Source organism: Petaurus breviceps, unplaced genomic scaffold, assembly GCF_028583685.1.
Source record: "Petaurus breviceps papuanus isolate PSGF00001 unplaced genomic scaffold, PetGlider_PUasm1.0 558, whole genome shotgun sequence".
In the NCBI taxonomy this organism is placed as follows: Eukaryota; Metazoa; Chordata; class Mammalia; order Diprotodontia; family Petauridae; genus Petaurus; species Petaurus breviceps.
In genome coordinates, this window is record NW_027186376.1 from 3,707,513 (window position 1) to 3,729,061 (window position 21,549).

A 21,549-nucleotide genomic window follows, 5' to 3' on the forward strand; every position below is an offset into this window, starting at 1 on the left:
AATAAAATTGAAAGTAAGAAAACTCTTGAACTAATAAATAAAACTAAGAGCTAGTTTTATGAAAACAACAATAAAATAGATCAACCTCTGGTTAATTTGATTTTAAAAAGAAAGAAGAAAACCAAATTACCAGGATAAAAATTAAAAGGCTTAATTCATGACCAAAGAAGAGGAAATTAAAACAGTAATTGGGAATTATTTTGCCCAACTGTATGACAATAAATATGATAATCTAAGTGAAATGGATGAATATTTACAAAAATATAAATTATCTGGATTAACAGAAGAGGAAATAAAATACTTAACCCTGTTTTAGAAAAAGAAATTGAACAATCCATCAATGGATTCCCTCAGAAAAAAATCTCCAGAGTCAGATGGACTTACAAGTGAATTCTACCAAACATTTAAAGAACAATTAATTCCAATACTACATGAATTATTTGGAAAAATAGGCAAAGGAGTCCCACCAAATTCCTTTTGTGATACAAATATGGTGCTGATATCTAAACCAGGAAGAGCCAAAACAGAGAAAGAAAATTATAGACCAATTTCCCTAATGAATATTGAGGCAAAATTTTTAAATATAATATTAGCAAAGTGTTTACAGCAACTTAACATGATAACAATATACTATGACCAGGTGGAATTTATACCAGGAATGGAGGTATGGTTCAATATTAGGAAAACTATCAACATAATTGACAATATTAATAACAAAACTAATAGAAATCACATGATTATCTCAATAGATACAGAAAAAGTTTTGGCAAAATACAGCAGCCATTCCTATTAAAAACACTAGAGCACATAAGAATAAATGGAGTTTTCCTTAAAATGATAAGCAATATTTAAAACCATCTGCAAGCATTTTATGTGATAGGGAGAAACGAGAAGCTTTCCCAGTAAGATCAGAGGGAAACAATGGTGGCCATTATCATCACTATTATTCAGTATTGTATTAGCAATGTTAGCTTTAGAAATAAGAGAAGAAAAAGAAACTAAAGGAATTTGAATAAACGATAAGGAAACAAAACTATTACTCTTTCCAAACGATATAAAGAATCCTAGAGAATCAACTAAATAACTACTTGAAATAATGAACAACTTTAGCAAAATTGCAGGATATAAAATAAACCCACACAAATCATTAGCATTTCTACATATTACCAAACAAAGTCCAGCAGCAAGAGATAGAAAGAGGAATTCCATTTAAAATAACTATAGACAATATGAAATATTTGGGAGTCTGCCTGCCAAGACAAACCCAGGAACTATATGAACACCATTACAAAGCACTTTTCACACAAATAAAGTCAGATCTAAATAAATGGAAAATTATCAGTTGCTCATGAATAGGCTGAGCTAATATAATAAAAATGACAGTTCTACCTCAATTAATTTACTTATTCAGTGCCATACCAAACTACCAAAATTTATTTTCTAGAGCTATAAAAATAATAAAATTCATCTGGAAGAACAAATTTCAAGAATATCAAGGGAATTAATGAAAAGAAATGCAAAGGAAGGTGGCCTGGCTGTGCCAGATCTAAAAGTGTATTATAAAATGGTGGTCGTCAGAACTATTTGGTACTGGCTAAGAAATAGAGTAGAACAGAGAAATTCAGTGGAATAGGTTAGGTACATAAAACACAGGAGTCAATGACTACAGTCATCTATTTGATAAACTCAAAGGCTCCAGCTTCTGGGATAAGAACTCACTGTCTGACAAAAACTGCTGGGAAAACAGTATGGCAAAAACTAGGCATAGACCAATGTCTCATACCATATACCAAGGTAAGGATAATGTCAAAATGGGTACATAATTTAGACATAAAGAGTGATACTAAAAGCAAATGGGGAGAGTGACAAATAGTTTATCTGTCAGATCTATGGAGAAGGGAAGAATTTATGACCAAAAAGAGACAGAGAACATTACGAAATGCAAAATGGATAATTTTGATTACATTAAATTAAAAAGGTTTTACACAAACAAAACCAATTAGACCAAGATTAGAAGGAAAACAGAAAGTTAGGAAACAATTTTTTACAACCAGTGTTTCTGATAAAGGCATAATTTCTCAAATATATAGAGAATTGAGTCAAACTTATGAGAACACAAGTCATTCCCCAATTGATAAATGGACAAAGGATATGAACAGGCAGTTTTCAGGTGGAGATGTTAAAGCTATCTATAGTCATATAAAAATGATCTAAATCACTATTGGTTAGAGAAATTCAAATTAAAACAATTCTGAGGTCCCACCTCACATCTACCATATTGGCTAATATGACAGAAAAGGAAAATGATAAATGTTGGAGATGTGGGAAAATTGGAACACTAATGCATTGTTGGTGGAATTGTGAACTGATCCAACCATTCTGGAAAACAATTTGGAACCATGCCCAAAGGGCTATGAAACTGTGCATACCCTTTGATCCAGCAACACCACCCACTAGGTCTTTATCTCAAAGAGATCATAAAAAGGGCGAAGGACCCACATGTACAAAAATATTTATAGCAGCGCTTTTTGTGGTGGCAATTGGAAATTGTGGGGATGCCCATCAATTGGGGAATGGCTGAATGAATTGTGGTATATAAATGTAATGGAATACTATTGTGCTATGAGAAATGATGAGCAAGCAGACTTCAGAAAAAACCTTGAAAGACTCATATGGACTGATGCTGAGTGAAATGAGCAGAACCGGGGGAACATTGTACACAGTATCAGTAAGATTATGTGATGATCAACTGTGATATGTTCTGTTCTTCTCAGCAATGCAATGATCCAGGACAATTCCAAAGACTCAATATGGAATATGCTATCCACATCCAGAGAAAGAACTGATGGAGTCTTAATGCATATCGAAGCAGACTCTTTTCATTTTTTTCTTTCTTGTGATTTTTCCCTTTTCTTCTGATTCTTCTTTCACAACATGACTAATGTAGAAATATGTTTAACATGACTTACATGTATAATTGATATCAGATTGCTTGCTGTCTTGGGGAGGGGAAGGGGAAAGGGAGGGAGGGAGAAAAATTTGGAACTCAAAATCATTTAAAAATAAATGCTGAAAGCTATCTTTACATATAATTGGAAAAATAAAATACTATTAAGGGAACATGAGGCCTGATCATCTGCTTTGCCTCTGCCCTCTAAGGACCGGTGGACGTTCCCATGTGACTTGCAGTTGAAACCTTTCCTATGCATTGTCTTCTCCATTGAGAATGAGAACTCCTGAGAGCAGCATACTATTCTACTTTTCTGTTTCTAACCCTATTACTTTGAACAGTGCTTGGCACATAATAAACACTTAAAATGTTTCGTTCATTCATTCACTCACTCATTCATTCCTTGAGGGTAGGAATTATTTCTTCTTCCTCTTCATATGCTCAGGATTGAACACAGAGCTTCAACACAATGGTGTTTAATAAATGCCTATGAAATGAATGAATGAAGAATGAGGAGTTTTCTTCACAGTGAAGTCCTCTTAAACAAAGTGACCTTGGGAAAGTCACCCACTCTCCTTGAGCCTCAGTTTCCTCCTTTGTAAAAACAGAGGGTTAGGCTCCATAGTTCCTAAGGTCCCTTTGCTCTGAACCTGGGATTTTAAGATCCCCAGCATCTCTCATCATGTCTTTCCCATTTGTATTTGGGGCCAGGGTTGGGGCCTCATTGGTATAGAGAACTCTTGAGAAATCCTTCTTAGAGCTGTGTCTGCTCAGCAGTTTGGTCTTAGAACAGGTGTGCTTAACACCTGGTCTCTGTGAACTCAGGTTTAAAAAGGGAGAGCAATAGTTCAATGGAATTGGCTTACCTTGTAATGCCGTTTGTTTTGTGCATGATTGTGAGATGGGGTCCATGGGCTTTGCCAGACTAACTGCCCAGTGGGGCCAGGGCATAAAGCAGGCAAAGAGCTCCAGCTTAGGAAGGCGCACGTTGGAGAAACTTAGTAAAGGAGCACTTTTTTGTGCATGATATATTCCCCCTACTGCCATTAGATGCAAATCTCTACGAGCATTCATAGTGGGTGCCCCATCAATGCCCACACTGTCTCACCTGGCCAGGTCCTTCTAAGATAAGATTCCCTGTAGATGCCTCCCTTTTGAACTTTCCATAGGAAAGCCTGGAAGAGGAAACCGGGACCTGAGCACTGGAGAGCTGGCAGTGGGCATCTTTTATTAAGACTCTGAAATGACAGGGACCACCGGGCTTGGTGCCACAATGGTGCCTGCTCAGGTTGTCCTCTGGCGTGGGGGAGGGAAGAGGCAGGGAACAGCAGGTGAGGAGGAAGCCCAGCAGCAGGAGCTGAGGAGGCAGTTTGGTTTTATAATTGGATCCTTCGATGGATGTATTTTAAGCACGCACAGCATCAGAGACATGGGGAGGTGGTAATGCGTCTCTGCCTCAGGAGAGCTGGTTAAGTCACAACTCTCAGTGGTGGCAGCAGAGCAGGGCTGGACAGGTGCCCCCACCCTCTCCTGTAGTGACTACTGTTCAAATTTGACTGAAGAGCTGAATGCGAACCATGGCATGGGCCATGATTTCCCTAGTGTGGGTCCCTCCCATTGATTGGCATGGATCCCAACCTCCTCATACCTTAGTAGATGGATTCACACATGGTTGTGGCCAAGCAAATTGAGCTGGGACAGTCTCCAGACAACAGCCATGCAGTCTATCACTTGGCCTGGGCTTGATGCCCATTTAGCTAGGTAGGATCCATCCCAGCTCGTGCCCTGGGGGCACTGCCTGGAGGGCCAAGGGTTAGCTTGGCGTCACAATGAGACATCAGAGAACCCCATCAGCAGACAGGTCATAATAAGGGCTGACTTCTACATAACTCTTCCTATGGACTAGAGAGGGGATCTTTGGAGTCTGGATCTGAAGAAGAAGCAGCCTACAAGGCTGTCTAGTCCCACTTGTTCATTTTACAGGTGAAGAGACAGAGGCCTCCATGCTACCCTGGGAACTTCTTGGAGGCATAAACCAGTTCCTGTTCACCATTCTCTCTCCCAGAGCCCAGCCCAGAGCAGTTAATGACCCTTCTTTTTCATGGGCTCCTGAGACCATCTGTTTGGAGCTGGAAAGAACCTCAGAAGCCAAAGCCCTACTCCCCCATTTTACAGCTAAGGAAACTAAGCCTCCCCAAAGTCCACAGGTTCACATAGTAAATGCTTGAGGTAGGAGATGAACTTGGATCTCCCTGACTGCAAGGCCAGCATCTACACATGACACCACACTATTCAGCCAAGGCCACACAGGCAGTGAAAGTCAGAGCTGGGATTTGAACCTGGAATTCCTGACACCAAATCCCAGACACTTTTCACCAAATCAGGAGCCTTGGGTTCAAGTCTCGACTTTGCTCTTTGCTCGCTGTGTGGTCTTGGACAAAGATAACCTCTCTTTGCCTCATTTTCTCACCTGTGAAATAAATGAAATAAAACAGGAACTTTCTCTCTGACAAGGAGGTTTTAAGGCAAACACTTTGTAAATTATAAAGCACTAAAGAAATGTAAACAACAAGAAACTATCTGAACCCCTTAGCCTGGCATTCAAGGCTTCCTATGACCAGGATCAAACCTCCCTTGGGGTAGTTGGGTGATATAGTGAATAGAATGCTGTACCTGGAGTCAGGAAGACCCAAGTTGAAATCTGGCCTAGCTGTGTGAACCTGGACAAGTCACTTAACCCTCTTTATCTCAGTTTCTTCATTTATAAAATGAGTTGGAGAAGGAAATAGCAAACCAGCATCTTTGTCAAGAAAACCTCAGATGGGGTTTCAGACACAACTGAAATGCCACCACCAATAAAGCCTGCCTTGCCACTTCATCTCTACGTCCTATGCCATCCGTGTATTCAAAGCTCCAGAAAACTGACTACTCATCATCCCTGAAGCAATTCCGTTTCCTGCTTCTGTCTTTATTTACTGTGTTCCTCATTCCAGCATGCCTCCCACCCTCCAACTTTTAAGAACTGTATACAATGTTGGCTATCCAGCCCCATCCTGCTGCCCCCAGAAATCCCTCTTGATTATCAGAAGCGATCTTTCCATCCTCGACCCCTTGCCTAACAGTTCTCATTCATTCAGCTTGCTTTGCTTTGTATCTGAATGACTGGTACACGTGCCTTATTCCTCCCAACTAGACTGCAAGGTCTTGGAAGGCTGAGCCTCACTGAGCTGTCTCCTCCAGTGCTCAGAATAGGATTGTACACAGTGGATGCCTAATGAATGTTTGCTAGGTCAGTTTATTCATTGAATAAATCTGGAGGAGTCAGGTATCACTTTAGAAGAACCCTCAAGCATAAGAGCTCTTACATAAGCTTGGAAAATTAACATCCATACATCCATTCATTAAACATTTATTTGCTGTGTACAGAGCCCTATGTCAGGTGCTGGGGGAGAGAAAAGGTGTAGATATGGCATAAGCCCTGCCTATGGGGAATTTGCTGCTTTGTAGGGGAATAAGGAACAGATAGTTAGCTTTACTACCCTGTATGATATGATAACTGCATTGGAGAAAGGCCAAAAAACCAAGTGTTATGTGAGGGCTGAGAAAGAAGGTCCAGGAAAGGGGATTAGGATAGGTTTCCTAGAAGAAGTGATTTTTGAATGAGCTCCTTGAGCAAGGTTTTCCACCACTGGTACCAAGCTGCCTATTTTCCTCCTCATTCTTTTTTCTAGATCTCTCATTTCCTTTCCCATTCTTTTCTCTACAGCTCTAAGTTAATTTTGACAGTCACTTTAAAACTCTTGCTTTATTTCTTCCACAGCATTGGCATATTGATGAATTTGTTTGAGGCTTTGCTTCTAGATGATATAAAGTTATTTTCTTTTTCTGGGCTTGTGAAACAAGAACTCTTAGCACCATATTTCTTTATAATTGATACTATCTTCTATTGACTCATTTCTCTGTTGTTTTCTTATTATGTTTGCTTATTTCTTCAGTCTTTCTTCCTGAATTGGGCCAGCCACTGTACACTTTGGGAAAGAATGATGAAGGCTTCTCTGCTACTGATATGTATGACCTGGAGTCTAAGTAATGAACACTTTAAGGACTTCAGAAACATCTGAGGAGTATCCTGTACTTAAGGCCATCTATGTAGGATAGTTTGATCCAAGATACTTCCTGATTGTTTTCCTGAAGGTTTATTCCCTTCCCCAGGATTCTGAACCCTCACCTAGGGTTAGAGAAACAACTGCTAGATCCAGGTACCCTTTGATGGACCCCCCACCCAGGTACCCTTGGTTCAAACTTCCATCTCCCTGCCACCTGGCATACAACTTCAGGCTCTAGGCTTCCCTGTCTCACCTTTGGTCTTTGCCTTAGAAGGTTTCCTTGAACCATGTATGCTCCTAGGCTTAGCTTTCTGACTTGACCCTTTCCCCAGTATCTGCACATTCCTGACTGTGTCTTTGTTTGATACTAGTCTGGAAAAATGCACTTACTTTGATTTCTTGATCATTTCTCAATCCAGTGGTCTTTTAAAAATCCTTGCTATAGTAGTTTGAAAAGAACTGGCCTTTTCTGCTTTTTATTCAGTCATCTTGATGAGAACCTCTCAGATAGCATTTGAGTTAGGCCTAAAATATTCTTTATTATAAATTTAATAATTGTATCCAAGACAAATAATCAAAGACACAAAATAAGAAATAAAATCTTGCCCAAACTCTCAGCAAAATAGGATCAAGTGAGTTAAACAGGCCACAAACAAAAGATGCTTTTACTCTGTTTTGAAGTCTGTTGGAATCTTTGCAACATTAGGACCTGTTTTCATCACACACACACAATATCTACAAATGTGTAGTTGTTCTCTGTGCACACAATTCTGCTGCTGCTGATTTCACATTTCATCACCTCATTTAAGTGTTATTTGAATTAGGCTTTGAAGGAAGAAGGAGGAAGGACATTCTAGGCATTGGGAACAGTGAGAAAAGGCTTTGAGGTGGCCATACTAATCCTCTCCATATGTGTGACTCTCCAGGCAAAAGGACAACTCATTGTTCTTGGTACACAGCCAATAATTTCCCATCAACATGTGTTTGCTCCTACCATTCTCTAGGCCTAGCGCTCCAGTCTTCTGACTGTTGATATATCTCCTATGCTTCAAGTTCTAGATCCAAAGCCTATTCCTCCAGGGAGCCTTCCCTGATCTCCCCCCCCCCCTTGCCTTTCCAGTCAGAAGCGATATCTCTAAACTCTAAAATGACAGCTTTTTTTGTACTTCTTTTTGGACACATAATCTAATTTTGTACTCTGTGAATGTATGTGTATGTGTGTACATGTATATGTGTCCTTGTAAAACTACAAATTCCTAGAGGACAGTAACTGACTCTAATTTGTCTTCACTTTGTGTCTTTGTGTCTTCCTCAGCACCTAGCTTGGCATTATGACCTGGGTAGATTCTCAAACCACACTTGTTTAAGGAAGAAAGGCAGAATAGGAGAGACATCTTAAGAAGACTGCTCTAGAAGGCGGCATGAAAGATGCATTAGAGGGGGGAAGAGACTGGAGGTAGGGAGGTCACTGAAAGTCAATTATTCATTCAACATTTATGAGATATCTACAGTGTACAGAGAATTGTGCCAATCACAAAGGGAGATAAAAGGAATCAGGATTTATGTGAGAAAAGTGTAAGTAAAAGCTACCCCCCCCAAAAAGAAACAAAACAAAAACAAAATCTGAAACCCTTTAACAGCCAGTCCTCAGCCCTGAAACTATATCTCTAGCTCCTGCCCCAAGGTGCCGCTGAGGATGGCAAGTGCTGGCCAAGGTGCTGAAAGCCAGGGTCTTTTTTTGGACCCAAAGTATTGTCAGCATTTCTCTGTAAGAGTACTTTAAACGTCAGTTTGCAGAGACCCTTGATTCCCAGGCAGTCTGAGCTTCTCCCAAGAAGTGTGGAATTTCAGGTTCTTTTCCCAAATGAGTTCACAGTTGCAAAAATAAACCAGCCCTACTGAGCCTTTTGTGCGATGACAGGGAGTGAATGTGGGCGCCGAGTACAAGGGGGAAGGCAAAAAGATGCAGATCCCCAAATAGAGATGGGCAGATCTGAGACATCAGAGATGAGGGCTGGACCTTCAGGCATCTTGCTGACCCTGCACCACTGTACTTACTAATAATTGGGCTCATCATCTTTGAAGTGAGAGTCCAGAGAAGAATTCCAAATCCCATCTCCAGAAGCAATTTTAAGGTTTAAAGCAACCACTCCCCACATCCTAGACCACCATGGATTTAATACTACTGCTGTACCAGCATAGGCTATGTAGCACAGCTAATGGAAAACAGGTCAGGACTCAACAAGACCTTATTCCCCCCAACTAGACTGTGAAGCCTTGAAAGGCAGGACCTTATTGATCTCTGTCTCCTCTAGTGCTCAGAATAGGACTGAGGTCAAATCCATTCTGACTGGGAGACCTGATATAATTCACTAAGGGACCTCTCAGTGGTCCCAGGCAACTCTCAAGACTAGAAGTCTCAGAATTCTGCTTGGGTGGAAAAAGCTGCTCATTGCACACTGCCCACAACAAATTTATGGAATGATAGGGTCACAGGTCTCAGGATTTATCTCCATTATAGACCCTGAGCTCCAGGAAAGTTATAGGGCTTGCCCCTGATCATGTGATCAGTAAGTGTCAGAGGAGTGATTTGAACCCAGGTCCTTTGACTCAGTACCAGTACTCTTCTCACTACAAAAGGAGCTTCAGCTTCTTTCAGAAACAACAAAAACAGTAAGTACTGTCATATTTACAAGGCTCCAGTTACAATGAGGATATCCTAGCTCACCTGTCCAGCTACTCAACAGACCATGTACAGGCTGACAATAACTTCCTGGTGACACACACCCATACAGTCACCTTGCACCGCATTTGCTATAAAGAAAGCCTAGCATCATAAGAGTGTTTGTGAGTCAAAGACCTTCCCCAGGATGCATCCTGGCTGTGATACTTATTGGCTGTATGACCTGGATAAGTCACTGCCTTTCTAAAGCCATATAATTGGGTTCATCATCATTGTAGTGAGAGCCTAGAGAATAATCCCAAGTCCCACCACTGGGGGTATAAGATGGAGACAATACTTGCAAAAACTATGCAGTGGGAGGTTGTGAAAATGCAGTAAAATATTGGGCTGGGTGATGTTTCCGAAGACTTTAAAGGAGGGGGAAATGTCAGCCCCTCTTATCATCATATCACTGATAGTCAACCAGTCAACAAGAATTTATTAAGCCCCTAGGGGAAGTTACCTAACTTTGCTTGCCTTAGTTCCTCATCTGTAAAATGAGCTGGAGAAGGAGATGGCAAACCACTCTAGATGTTTGCCAAGAAAGCCCTAAATGGGGCGGTGAAGAATTGGACATGACTGAAACAACAGCCAAAATATGCTAGGTGCTTGCTGGATGCTGGATTTACAAATAGCAATAACAACAACAATATTGAACATTTATATAGCACCTGCTATGTGTTGGGTATTAGGATATTGCTATTACTACTACCACTAACAACTAATATTTGCATAGTGTCTACTATGTGCCATGCACTGTGTTGGGTGCTGGGCATATTTCTACTACTACTACTACTACTACTACTACTACCCCCTCTTCTTTCTCCTTCTCCTGCTACTAGTACTACCAACAACAACAATGAATAGTTTATAGTGCTTACTATGTTTCAGGTACTGTGCTGAGTGTTGGTGATACAACTACAATTACCCTTTATCTAGTACCTGCTATGTGATAGGTGTTGTGCTGAGCACTTTCCCAGTGTTATCACATTTGATCCTCACAACAACCCTAGTCTCACCAGAGGCTAAGTGACTTGTTTAAGATGATACAACTAGTTAGTGTCTGAGGCTGGATTTGAATTCAGACCTTCCTGGCTTCAGACCCAGCACTCTGTTCATTGTGCCACATAGCTGATCAAAAGGAAAAGGAAAAAATGAAATAGTCTCTGACCTCCATGATCTCCCAGCTGAATCCAGCTCCCTGCACAGAATCTGTGTGTCATAAATGTTTGTAGAGTTTAATAACTGAAGCAACTCAAACCTAAGCCTTCTGATTCCCCCCCCCCCACCCTGCATGTGCTGCCTCTATGAAAACCTTCTTGATTTTGCTTTTCCCAGAAAAAGCTGCCTTTTGCAAAACAATATGGTCCATCGGAAAGAGACCTGGTCTTGGAGCCCAAAGCCCTGGATTCAAGTCGCTATTCCAAGCATCCTTAGCTCTGTGACCTCAGACACATCATTTCTTCTCCTCGAGGTCAGTTTCCCGATCTATAAGATGGGATGAGTCACAGGTCTGCCAGTAACTGACAAGTCTCTACTCCTCTCTTTGACTCGATTTCCTCTTCCTCTGTAGAATGATAGGGTCAGACTAAACAATTTCTAAAGTTGCCCTCCAGCTCTGACATCATATAATATCTTACTGGATGACCTTGGCTATGTTACTTACCTTCCCTAGCCTCAGTTTCCTCATCTGTAAATGGAAATAACAATACTTGCTGTTAGACTTTGAAGAGATGACAGCTTTGTGCCAAGGTGAAAAGAGTTTGTTAATCATGCTTGCATGGGGTCTCTCACAGAATTTTGGTGAGCCTTCAAACTTTAGAGAATGTGACAACAGTAACTATCATGACCACGTTAGACTCTCTCAGTTAGTAAGCCCCCCAAGAAAAGAAAGCTTCTAAAAGCCTTTTCATCTATTGAAACTGGAGTGGCTGCATGGACTATGCCTACCTACAAATCATTTATTTAGGACTCAGGGCAGCCATCTATGCCACAGAAAAAAACTTGTATTAGGGAAAGGCTGAAGGCCTGTGGCCCTTCACCCTAGATCTGGGATGGTCCAGGCTCTGTTTATGGGCTGTGGCCCTTCCTACCTCCGTCTAAGGTTTGGATAGCAGATCTTTTGGGCATCTAAATGGGGGCTGCCCAGCACCCTCTGAGGTCCTTGTCTGTTTTCTCAAGTCAGGGACAATCAAGCTTGTAGAAACCATTACTGATTATCTAAATGACTCCTTAAAATAATAAAAACCAGATGGGAGCAGAGACCAGCAGAGACTTAACAATTGTGACCACTGTTACATTTGGATCTGAGACTAGGTCAATGACCATTAGGAAAACCCAGCCCTTCCATCTGGGTGACCCGTTAGAGTTTCCAAAGTCCATTTCTAAGAAATATTGGAACGAAGTGGAATGAGCCTTGGCCAAAGAGGCAGGAGACCAATATGAGTGCAACTGAGCACCCATAGACAGCTTCTCTCCAAGATGTATGTTGTACTGTATGACCCTGACCATCCATACAACTGGATACCATTCACTTGGTCTTTGTCAAGCTCATCTCATTTGGGTGGCTATGAATTTCATTGAGGAGATCCTGGGGTATTCCAACTGATTGACAAAATTCTGCATTCATTTCATCATCATCTGCAAAGGGGAACATCAGGAGGGCCTCTAGCTTTACAAGAAATCCTTCATTCATTGGTAACATGCATTTGATATCTTCCATGGCAATGATGAACATTTTTAATCGGCCCGTCTTCCTGCTTTATGCTTTAGTGGAATGAACAAATGAAGAATGAAGAAATGATTGAGTGAGAGTGGAAAGATAAATGAGTGTGTGGATGAGTGAGTGGATGAAGGAATGAATGAATGAGTGAACAAAGGAATGACAACAAATGAATAAGTGAAAAAATGAATGAGTGGATGAAAGAACAAGTGATTGAGTGAATTATGAATAAATGAATAAGTTAATGAATAAGCAAACAAGGAAATGACTGAACTTCAGAATAATTGAACATATGAGTGAGTACATGAATAAATCCAAGCGTCAACAAATGAGTGACTGAAAAACCTTCTCAATCCTCCAGGACTGCTTCATTTATAGAGTATCGGAACCCCAAAAAGTAGATCTGGAAGAGGCCCTAGATGTCATCCAGCCATTCCAACAAGAAACAACACAAGGTGCTGGTGACTGCCCAGACCTCTCATTTACATATGGACAAACTGATGTCTAGCCTAGAGAGAACACTCAGATGGTCAGGGCAGAGCCATAACTTGGACCCAGGCTTTCTGACTCCCATTTCAAATCACTTCCCTTCTGCCACACTGGCTACAATTGACTTGGTTGTATTTATTTCCAGAATTGGAAACCTACAGTTGATCAGGGATTCTCAACCTGGTATCCATGGACCCCTCCCCATTTTCCCCCTCCCACCCCCACTTCCCCTACACCAGGGGTCTATGAACAGATTAAGGGCATCTGTGAACTTGGAAGGGAAAAAAGACATCCTTATTTATACTAACCTCTAATGGAAATTTAATATTTCCTTCAATTGTGAACACTAGTAACAATCATTCTGAGAATATTTTAAAATCTCCCAATGAACCAGGGCATTAGGTCAATGAGCCACACACGGCTTAGAGCAGTCTAGGGTAAAAGGGACTCAACCATCCTAATCCTTGGGAGACACAGAATCCAGAATACTATATTAGAATTTGGAAACCAGACCCCTCAGATCTGCACACAAATTTCATGGGTCAGCCAAGAGTTGCACCTTGCTTGATTTTAGAAGTATTTTTAAACATCTAATCTGACTGCACCCAAGAAAAATTAGGAGGCAGAAAAGGAAGAAAGAAACCAGCAAGATGAATTAGGCCCAGAAAGAAAATGACAACAAATCTGTTTCCATTTAGTAGAATAACTCTTGTTAATGCTGACTTCCTGGGAACACCACGTGCTGCTTGCCGGGCCCCTTTCGCCTTTGCTAAGGTTACTGACATCCTTGGCACTCTGTGGGTTTTGTAAACTCCATTTCCAAGTGTATTATCTGAAAGTACCAGGCATTCACATGCCAAACACAATTACGGCAGGCAGCTCCTCTTGGGTGCTGGTTTAGCTCGGGTTTTCATTTCTGTGTATATGAAAATTCCATTGCCCTCCTCAAAATAGCTAAACTTGAATTGGAGTCAGAGGTCTGCCTGGAACTGACTCCTTTCTTACACTCAGCTTCTCCCTCCTCCTCTGCAGAATGACAGGGTCAGGGTAAACAATTTCTAAAGTTGCCCTCCAGCTCTGACATCATATGATGTATTGTTGGATGACCTTGGTTATGTTACTTACCTTCCCTAGCCTCAGTTTCCTCATCTGTAAATGGAAATAACAATACTTCATGCTGGACTTTGAAGACATGACACCTTTGTACCAAGGTGAAGAGGGTTTGTCATTGCCTGTGGTACCAATTCCCCCATATGTTATAAAACAGAATGTCAGGGTGTTTTGCTGATGTTAGCAGTTGGTGGAGTAGATGAAGTTGGAAGCCGTCCCCTGACTGTTTGTGACACTGTGTCAAGAATGGAGTATAAAGTGGGCAGAGAATGGAGTGTGTGTCAGACTTGGAGTGACACATGGTGTGAGTTAGAGTGATTGGTGTTACTACTGTGTGCAAGGTGAAGGAATGTGGCTCAGTCTTCATGAATGTGGGGAGGTGCTGTTCATCCTGCCATCCTTTCTCAGGGGTTTCTCTTCTATAGTGAGTCATTCAAGTATCAAAGGTAGAGAGATGGAAAGATCCATGGGAGTCATTGAGTCTGGTTCAACCCCTTTATTTAACAGATGAAAGACCAAAAATACTCTAAGTGACTTGAACCAAGAGCATGTAGGTAATGAATGAGCAGAGTGTGGATTTGAACCCAAATCCTCTGATTCCAAACTGTAATATTCTTATCACTGCACCATACCCCTCCAACTGGGGGACAAAACAGGGCTAATCAGTTATTACACATCTGCCAGAGCTTGGTCAACAAAACTCCTGCCATACTAGAATCATTCTGTATGGATGGCATGGTACCCACTGTGCCCCAGTCTCATCAGTTAAAATGGGAGGTACCTGCTTCCATATATTGCCTTAATTCTCAATTATTTCACACTCTTCAAAGGGAGGTTAACCCCAAGCCTTCAAGGATCCATGTCTCCTGGAATTCACTCTCAAATTCTGGAGGATCTACATCTGATCCACCCACCTCACCCCACATACACACACTTTGTGTCAGTTACTCATACATCTTCAGTCTGAACACACTGTGATCCCAACAAAGCACTCCTTGCTTTATCTCACAAAAGCTGGCTCCAAACTCTGACTAACACTCCATCTAACCTCTGTTTCCTATGTGCTCTCTCCATGATACTTGACACATGTTGTCACAAACATCCAGGGACAAGTGTGGCCAGAGAGCTCCTTTTTTTTTCCAGTCAAGAATACAAGTTGGTGGAAAGTTTATCCTACACCTTGCTACAGTCTTAGGAAAGGAGAAGGTAGTTTCCACATAGAGAAATATATCTGTGGGATAACTGAGCTTCTAAATACAAGGCATATTCCACAGTAAGACCTGGAGTCAATGAAGGCAGAACTGAAGGTAAGATGAAACTGCTGATTCTAAAATAACAACGCCCCTGTCAAGAAGGGAAAATTCAGCATCTCTCTCTTGTTGTCCTGGGGCCAATTTCAATCATGCTTGTGTCACTTAGTACCAGTATTGGGAGATCGTACTGCCTGGGCTGGGCATGGCCATGAGGGTAATAAGGGGAGCAGGGGTGTGGGGATGGAGATAATCCATTAGCAGGCTGCATTGAGCCCTCTCTTCTTGATACCTCTTCAAAGGCAACACTCATATACCCTACCTCACCAGTGGATTGTAAGGAAAGTGCTAGAAAAATTGATGCCATAAGTGCCATGGGAACAGGAGATGATGGCATACCCAGAACCCCTTGGCTCAGATGTTGTCAGAACTTCAATCCTGGGACTCATAGCTGATTATGGAATATGCCCATCATGGGGGACCCTATATCTTCCTCAGCCATATGGTGATGGTGAGTAATGATTGACTGGGAGCCAGTGCAACAGAATGGGGAAGAAACTAATTTTCTTACCTATTTGCCTATGGGAGGGGGGGGGTTGACTGTAGATACTTTACCCAAAACTGAGCATGAGGGGGCACAATAGGATCATAAGATTGAGAGCTAGAAAGGAGCACAGAGGTCAAGTCCAACCCCCTTCCTATGCATAGAAAGCAATGGAAGCCCAGAGTCAAGAGTAGCCTTGCCCATGGTCAAACAGCAACGGCCATGCTAGGTGCTGGCTGTTCTCCCATGCTGGCCAAATACATGTTCCTCTTCTCTGCCTGGGAAAGTCCTTTAAGGAGACACTCAATAAGTAAGTAGGTGCTTAAGAAGTGCTCCTTCACTGACTGGTTGCTGGCTAGGGCTTGAACTCGGGACTCTATGCTCTTTCTAGCACCCCACACAAGTACAGAAGTTGTGGTTCTTCAGCCACTTCATTGTGTCCCATTCTTCCTGACCCCATTTGGGGCAGGCACACACACAGCATGGTGTGCTTGGCTTGGAGTCAGAACTTGAGTTCAAGTCCTGGATTTGAGACTATGAGGCAATGGGCAAGTCCCTCATTCTCTATGGGCCCCAGTTTCCTCATCTGTTTAATGGGTATAATAACTATGCCTGACTCACTCTGAGGTTTCAAATGAGGAAATAAATAAAAGGCTTCTGACCTTCCTACAGCAAAACCTTCACAGAACATCAAGGTACAGCATTCACCATACCACAGCTTATCATGGTGGTCACAAAGTTTGGAACAAAGGACAATCATTTAATTACTCTCAATCATCTTTAAGGAGGCTTGCCTCCTTACTCAGTCATTCAATAATCCTTAAAGAGGTTTGCCTCCTTAAGGGCCACAAAATACAATAGTCAAAGTTCTCCACTCATGTGGTACGCCAAGTTACAAATCAGCCAATTATTCAGTCATCAATCGCTATTCAATCATCAGAAAAGACACAAGCCCTCCACCCCTAGGTCACCAGCAAATTACAGTTTCTCAGTCAGTACACAGTATCCAAGTAAAGTCTTCTTGCAGCTTGACTAGAGGCTGGTCCAGTTCTCCATGCTGTTCCTGTTCCATGCTGAAGCTCACAGTGTCCAGTCCACCTTAAATCCTTCACAGTCTCTGTTCCCAGGAAGTCAAGGCTTAACAAAGCCACATATTCATAAAAAGAACCAGTATCACAGTTAGGTGAAGGAATGCCGTGGTGTTGTTAGAGATAAGAAACAAAAAAAAGGAAAAGAATCTGTTTCCATAAAAACATTTATAGCAACTCCTTTGTGCAGCTAAAGAATTGCAAATGGAGGAGATGACCATCAATTGGGGAATAAATTGTGATGAATTTGAAAGTGAATTTTTTTCTTCAGCTCTGATCTTTTCATCAGGAATGCTTAAAAGCCTTCTATTTAATAAGAAACCCATTTTTCACTTGAAGGATTACACTCAGTCATTCTGGGTACATTATTATTGTTTGTAATTATCGATCTTGAATCATTGTATTTCGGAGAATTCATTCACAGGTGATCATTGTATAACTTTGCTGTTATTCGCTACGTTGACCTGGTTCTGCTCACTTCACTTTACGTCAATTCATACAAGTCTTTTCAGATTTTTTGGAAATCATCCAGTTTGTCATTTTCTTATAGCACAATGGTATTCCACCCCAATCATTGACCACCACTGGTTCAGCCATTCCCCTTATGTCTTTGCGATAGAGATTTAGCAGTGGTATTGGCTGGGTGGAAGGACATACACAGTTTTCCAGCCTTGGGAGCATAGTTCCAGGTGGCTCTCCAGGATGCTGGAAGGAGTTAACACTTCCACCTAGAGATTAAACTCCCCCACCTAGAGGTGTTAACTCCCCCACCTAGAGGTGTTAACTCCCCCACCTGGAGGTGTTAACTCCCCCTAGAGGGCTGCTCCTATTTGTTAATCGCCTACTGTCAATCAGCTACTTTGTGTCCGGAGCTGTATATAAATCAGTTCCCCCTGCTGCCAGAGATTCATTGCTTCACAGAAGCAGTTACCAAACAGACCTGGAGACTTGTGCTCTCTCTCCCATCTCCCTTCTGTGGAGGACATTACCAGAGACCTGCAATTTTCTGGAAAGAGTGGACTTGGACTTCACAGCACACGTTATCAAACAGGAGTCCAGGAAGAGTGGTTTGGAACCATGGGACCAAACCAAATCAAGCAGCTTTTGATGAAGATTGTGGCATCAGCTCGGCAGCTTGATGCCATCCTTGCAAGAGAGCTAGCCCCTCAAGAAGCTTTCCAGCCTGAGACCTTGGCCCTGAGGACCCAAATTGAAGAAGGTGCCATTCAGCTGATCCTCCTGAGTCCTAAAGATCACGGTGTGGAGGCAGAAGACCTGCTGTGGAGAAAAGTCTATTCCGATATCCGAAAGCTGAGGAAGACCAAGGGAGCCCTGGCGACTTTCTGTGGCCCAGAAGTGGCTTACCGGGGCCACTTGAAAAGGGGAATCCGCGTCTATCATCGCATTTTCTTTTCGGTACAAGCGTATTTCCAGCTGAAGTTAGAAAACTACCTAGACTGGACTCCAAGCTCCCGCGTGAGTGCCTCTAGGAAGGCAGAGTCTCCCTCCGTGGAAGAAAAGGACTGGGCTCTCAAGTTCTGTCACTGCTGCCTGCTGCGCATTGGAGACTTGTACCACGATCTGGCGGAGTTCACGGATTCCTACGCGGACAAGAAAGCCGAAAATTACTACTACAAAGCACTGGCCCTGATTCCTGAGATGGGGCAGCCCTTCGTACACCTGGCCACCCTGGCTGGTGCGAAGTATTCTTATGTCGAGGCTGCGTATTTTTATCAGTGCTGCATCTACTCGCAAGTACCCCACGTTGGAGCGTCCTTGGGTCTTGAGCGAATCTATCTCAAAACCGAGAAAATATACAGAAGCCTGTGGGGCAGTCTGATAGGCGAGTCACCCACAGAGAAGAAGCAAGGTGAAGACGTGAAGAGGTTGCTGCTGGGCTTCCTGTACCTTCAGAGCCTCCTGAAGCCAAATGGCCGGAGAGACCTAAGGCTGGAGAGACTGTGCCAGGTTGTACTGGAGGATTTTCAGCTCTGTCTGTTCTACCCGCCAGCCAAGGACAGCCAGAAGGGGGCCAGAGGCTGGGGAGGGGAGCAGAAATCTGACTCCCTCTTGCCAAATCAGCTCCTCTTCCAAATGGTCGTCCTCTGCCTCTTGACTGTGCACAGCTTAAAGACCGCCAATGTGGAACTCTGCCAGACAGCCACCACCTTCACCCTGGCTTTCTTCTCCTATATCATTCGCCTTGTGAGTGGGCACATCCAGGCAGGACTTCGGAGCAAGCTGGTTCCAGGAAGGGGTGTGCCCGAGGAGCTGAAGACTGACAAGCCCTGGCCAGAAGACAGGTGGCCAGAACCAGGGCTTCCCGCTCCCAGCCCTGACTCTGGCCACAGCAGGTCTTCAGGGAGTGGCCAGAAGTCCCCTTTCTCTTCTCTGCCTCATCACTCCCAAGACTCACGTGAGGAGGGCTCCCCAAAGGAAGTCTCTGACTTGGATGTGACCCGTGACTCCTACGATGCCTTCGATGATGGTGATGACTGGGGGGACATTTCTTTCTGTTCCCTCCCTGACTCAGATGGCAGCTTGAGTGACCTACTCTCAGAAGCCAAGAGAGATGAGAGATCCAGCGGGGAGAAGGAGGTGTGCTGCAGCGGGACCCAGCCCAAGCCCCAAAGCCTGCAAGAGAGGCTGGAGGTTGTATCTGGGGAAGGACTGCTCCCCACTGTCAAGGTCATCCTACAATGGCTTGGCACTGACCCGGCCCTCACCGTCCTTAGCATGCACACTTGCCCAGGCCTGTGGAGTGACCTGCTGCTGGTGCTGAACCAGATGCCCAGGGCAGAGGAACTTGGCAATCCCACCCTGGGCTTGGCACCTTGGCTGCAGGAACTGCTAGCACACTTTGAGCAGCCAGCCCCTCCCATCTCCAGGCCTCTCCCAGAGGATGTCATTCTGCACTCCCTCCTTCCCCTCAGGGTTGCCCACAGGAGCTTAGACTTTGACCTGGCCATGGCTCCTCCTTTCTCCAGAGAAGAGACTGCCCTCCGAGCCTGTGTCCTGCGCACGTTCGGTCATTTTGCTGCTCAACTGCCTCAAAGTCGAATCCAGTTTGATTCTAGACTGGGTCTCTTCAAAAAGACCCTCCAGGAGGACAAGACTCCTTCCCAGCAGACTTGGAAGGAAGTAGCCCAGAGCTGTGCCAAGGAAAACAGGGTTCAGCAGCAGCTGCAAAAGGAACTTGAATTACTGGAGAAAAACCTTTGGCTGCTGCAGGCTCAGACAGCACTTTCCCCCTACCTTATCATAGACAGTCTAGCCCTCTGCCAATACCTTTCTGTCATAAGGGAGATGGCCCAGAGTGGGAGGTTCTTCATCATCATCCCCAGGATTGTGATTGATGAGCTGGACAGAAAGAAGGGGGACGCCCTTGCCCGCCATGCTCTGAGGTTCATAGAAGATGAACTGAAGAGAAAGAACAGGCGGTTTCGGTGCCAGGTGGAAGTGGGCCACAAGTTTATGAGACCAGTGACAAGAGGAGAAGATGTGCCGCTCTGGAACCTCTATGGGATTCTCTTTGCTTATGAAGATGTGATGCATGCTGCTGGGACTGAACCTGAAGATGCCAAAGGCCTGGTGACGATCCTCACTGCCCTTAGCTTGGTCGATCCCAGGGCTTTCTCATTTCCCCTGAAATTGGCTTTGTGGACTGCTCACAGTGCAGGGGTCAGCATTCACCATGTCCTGATGTTCTATACTCAGTGGAAATCACTTAGCTGAACTAGAGGGCCCTTTTCCCCCTTAGGTGTCAAGATTTCATTCAGCTGAAACTCTTCTTGTTGTAAAAAGAAGCACAACCCCCTCCCAAACCCAAGACAAATAAATAAACGCTGTGTTATCCCAGAAGGCACTTGGGTAGCAAGCAGGCTGGCATGGATGTAAGAGGACGCAGAATCAATTTAGTAGATATATTGTAAAAGACTGACTATATTTCCCTCCCTCCTATCCCACCTCCCACTTGTTCCATTCTCTGCTTTGATCCCTTTCCAAAGTGGGTACTTCCAATTTCCCTCCCCCGAAGCCTGCCCTCCCTTCCATCATCCCCCCTCTCATCCCCTTCCCCCCCCTACTCTCCTGGAGGGTGAGATACTATTTAGTCTGTATTTCATTCCCTCCCCAAGCCAAATTCAATGGGAATAAGGTTGACCCATTCCCTTTTGCCTTCCTATTCTTCCCCTCCATTGTAACCATTTCCCCTTGCCTTTTCTATATGAGATAGTATATTCTGTCTCTCCCCATCTCCTCTCATTATATTCATCTCACCTCTTAATTTCACCTTTTAAGTATCATCCCTTCCTATTAAATTGGTCCTGTGCCCTCTATCTATGTATACCTGTAAACATATATACACACATTCACATATGTATTCATATGCCCATATACCATCATATATAGACATATATATTTTATATATATATTTTTATATTCATAATATAAATATAATTATAATATATTTATATATAATTAAATTAAAATAAATTAAATTTTAATTAATTAATTAAAATTTATTTTATAAATAAATATATAATAAATTAAATAATAAATATATAATA

The 21,549-nt window shown here is 43.0% G+C and overlaps 2 protein-coding genes across 3 annotated transcripts in view; one reads left to right on the plus strand and one right to left on the minus strand.

The window, feature by feature from the left end:
* SHISAL1 (shisa like 1) overlaps positions 1–21,549 on the minus strand; it is a 113,620-nt gene that overhangs the window by 57,004 nt on the left and 35,067 nt on the right. The gene's annotated exons all lie outside the window — the stretch shown is intronic.
* Positions 18,059–20,716, plus strand: LOC138172996 (nonsense-mediated mRNA decay factor SMG5-like). Its single transcript, XM_069102836.1, has one exon. It carries the CDS (start codon positions 18,059–18,061, stop codon positions 20,714–20,716), a length of 2,658 nt encoding a protein of 885 aa, XP_068958937.1.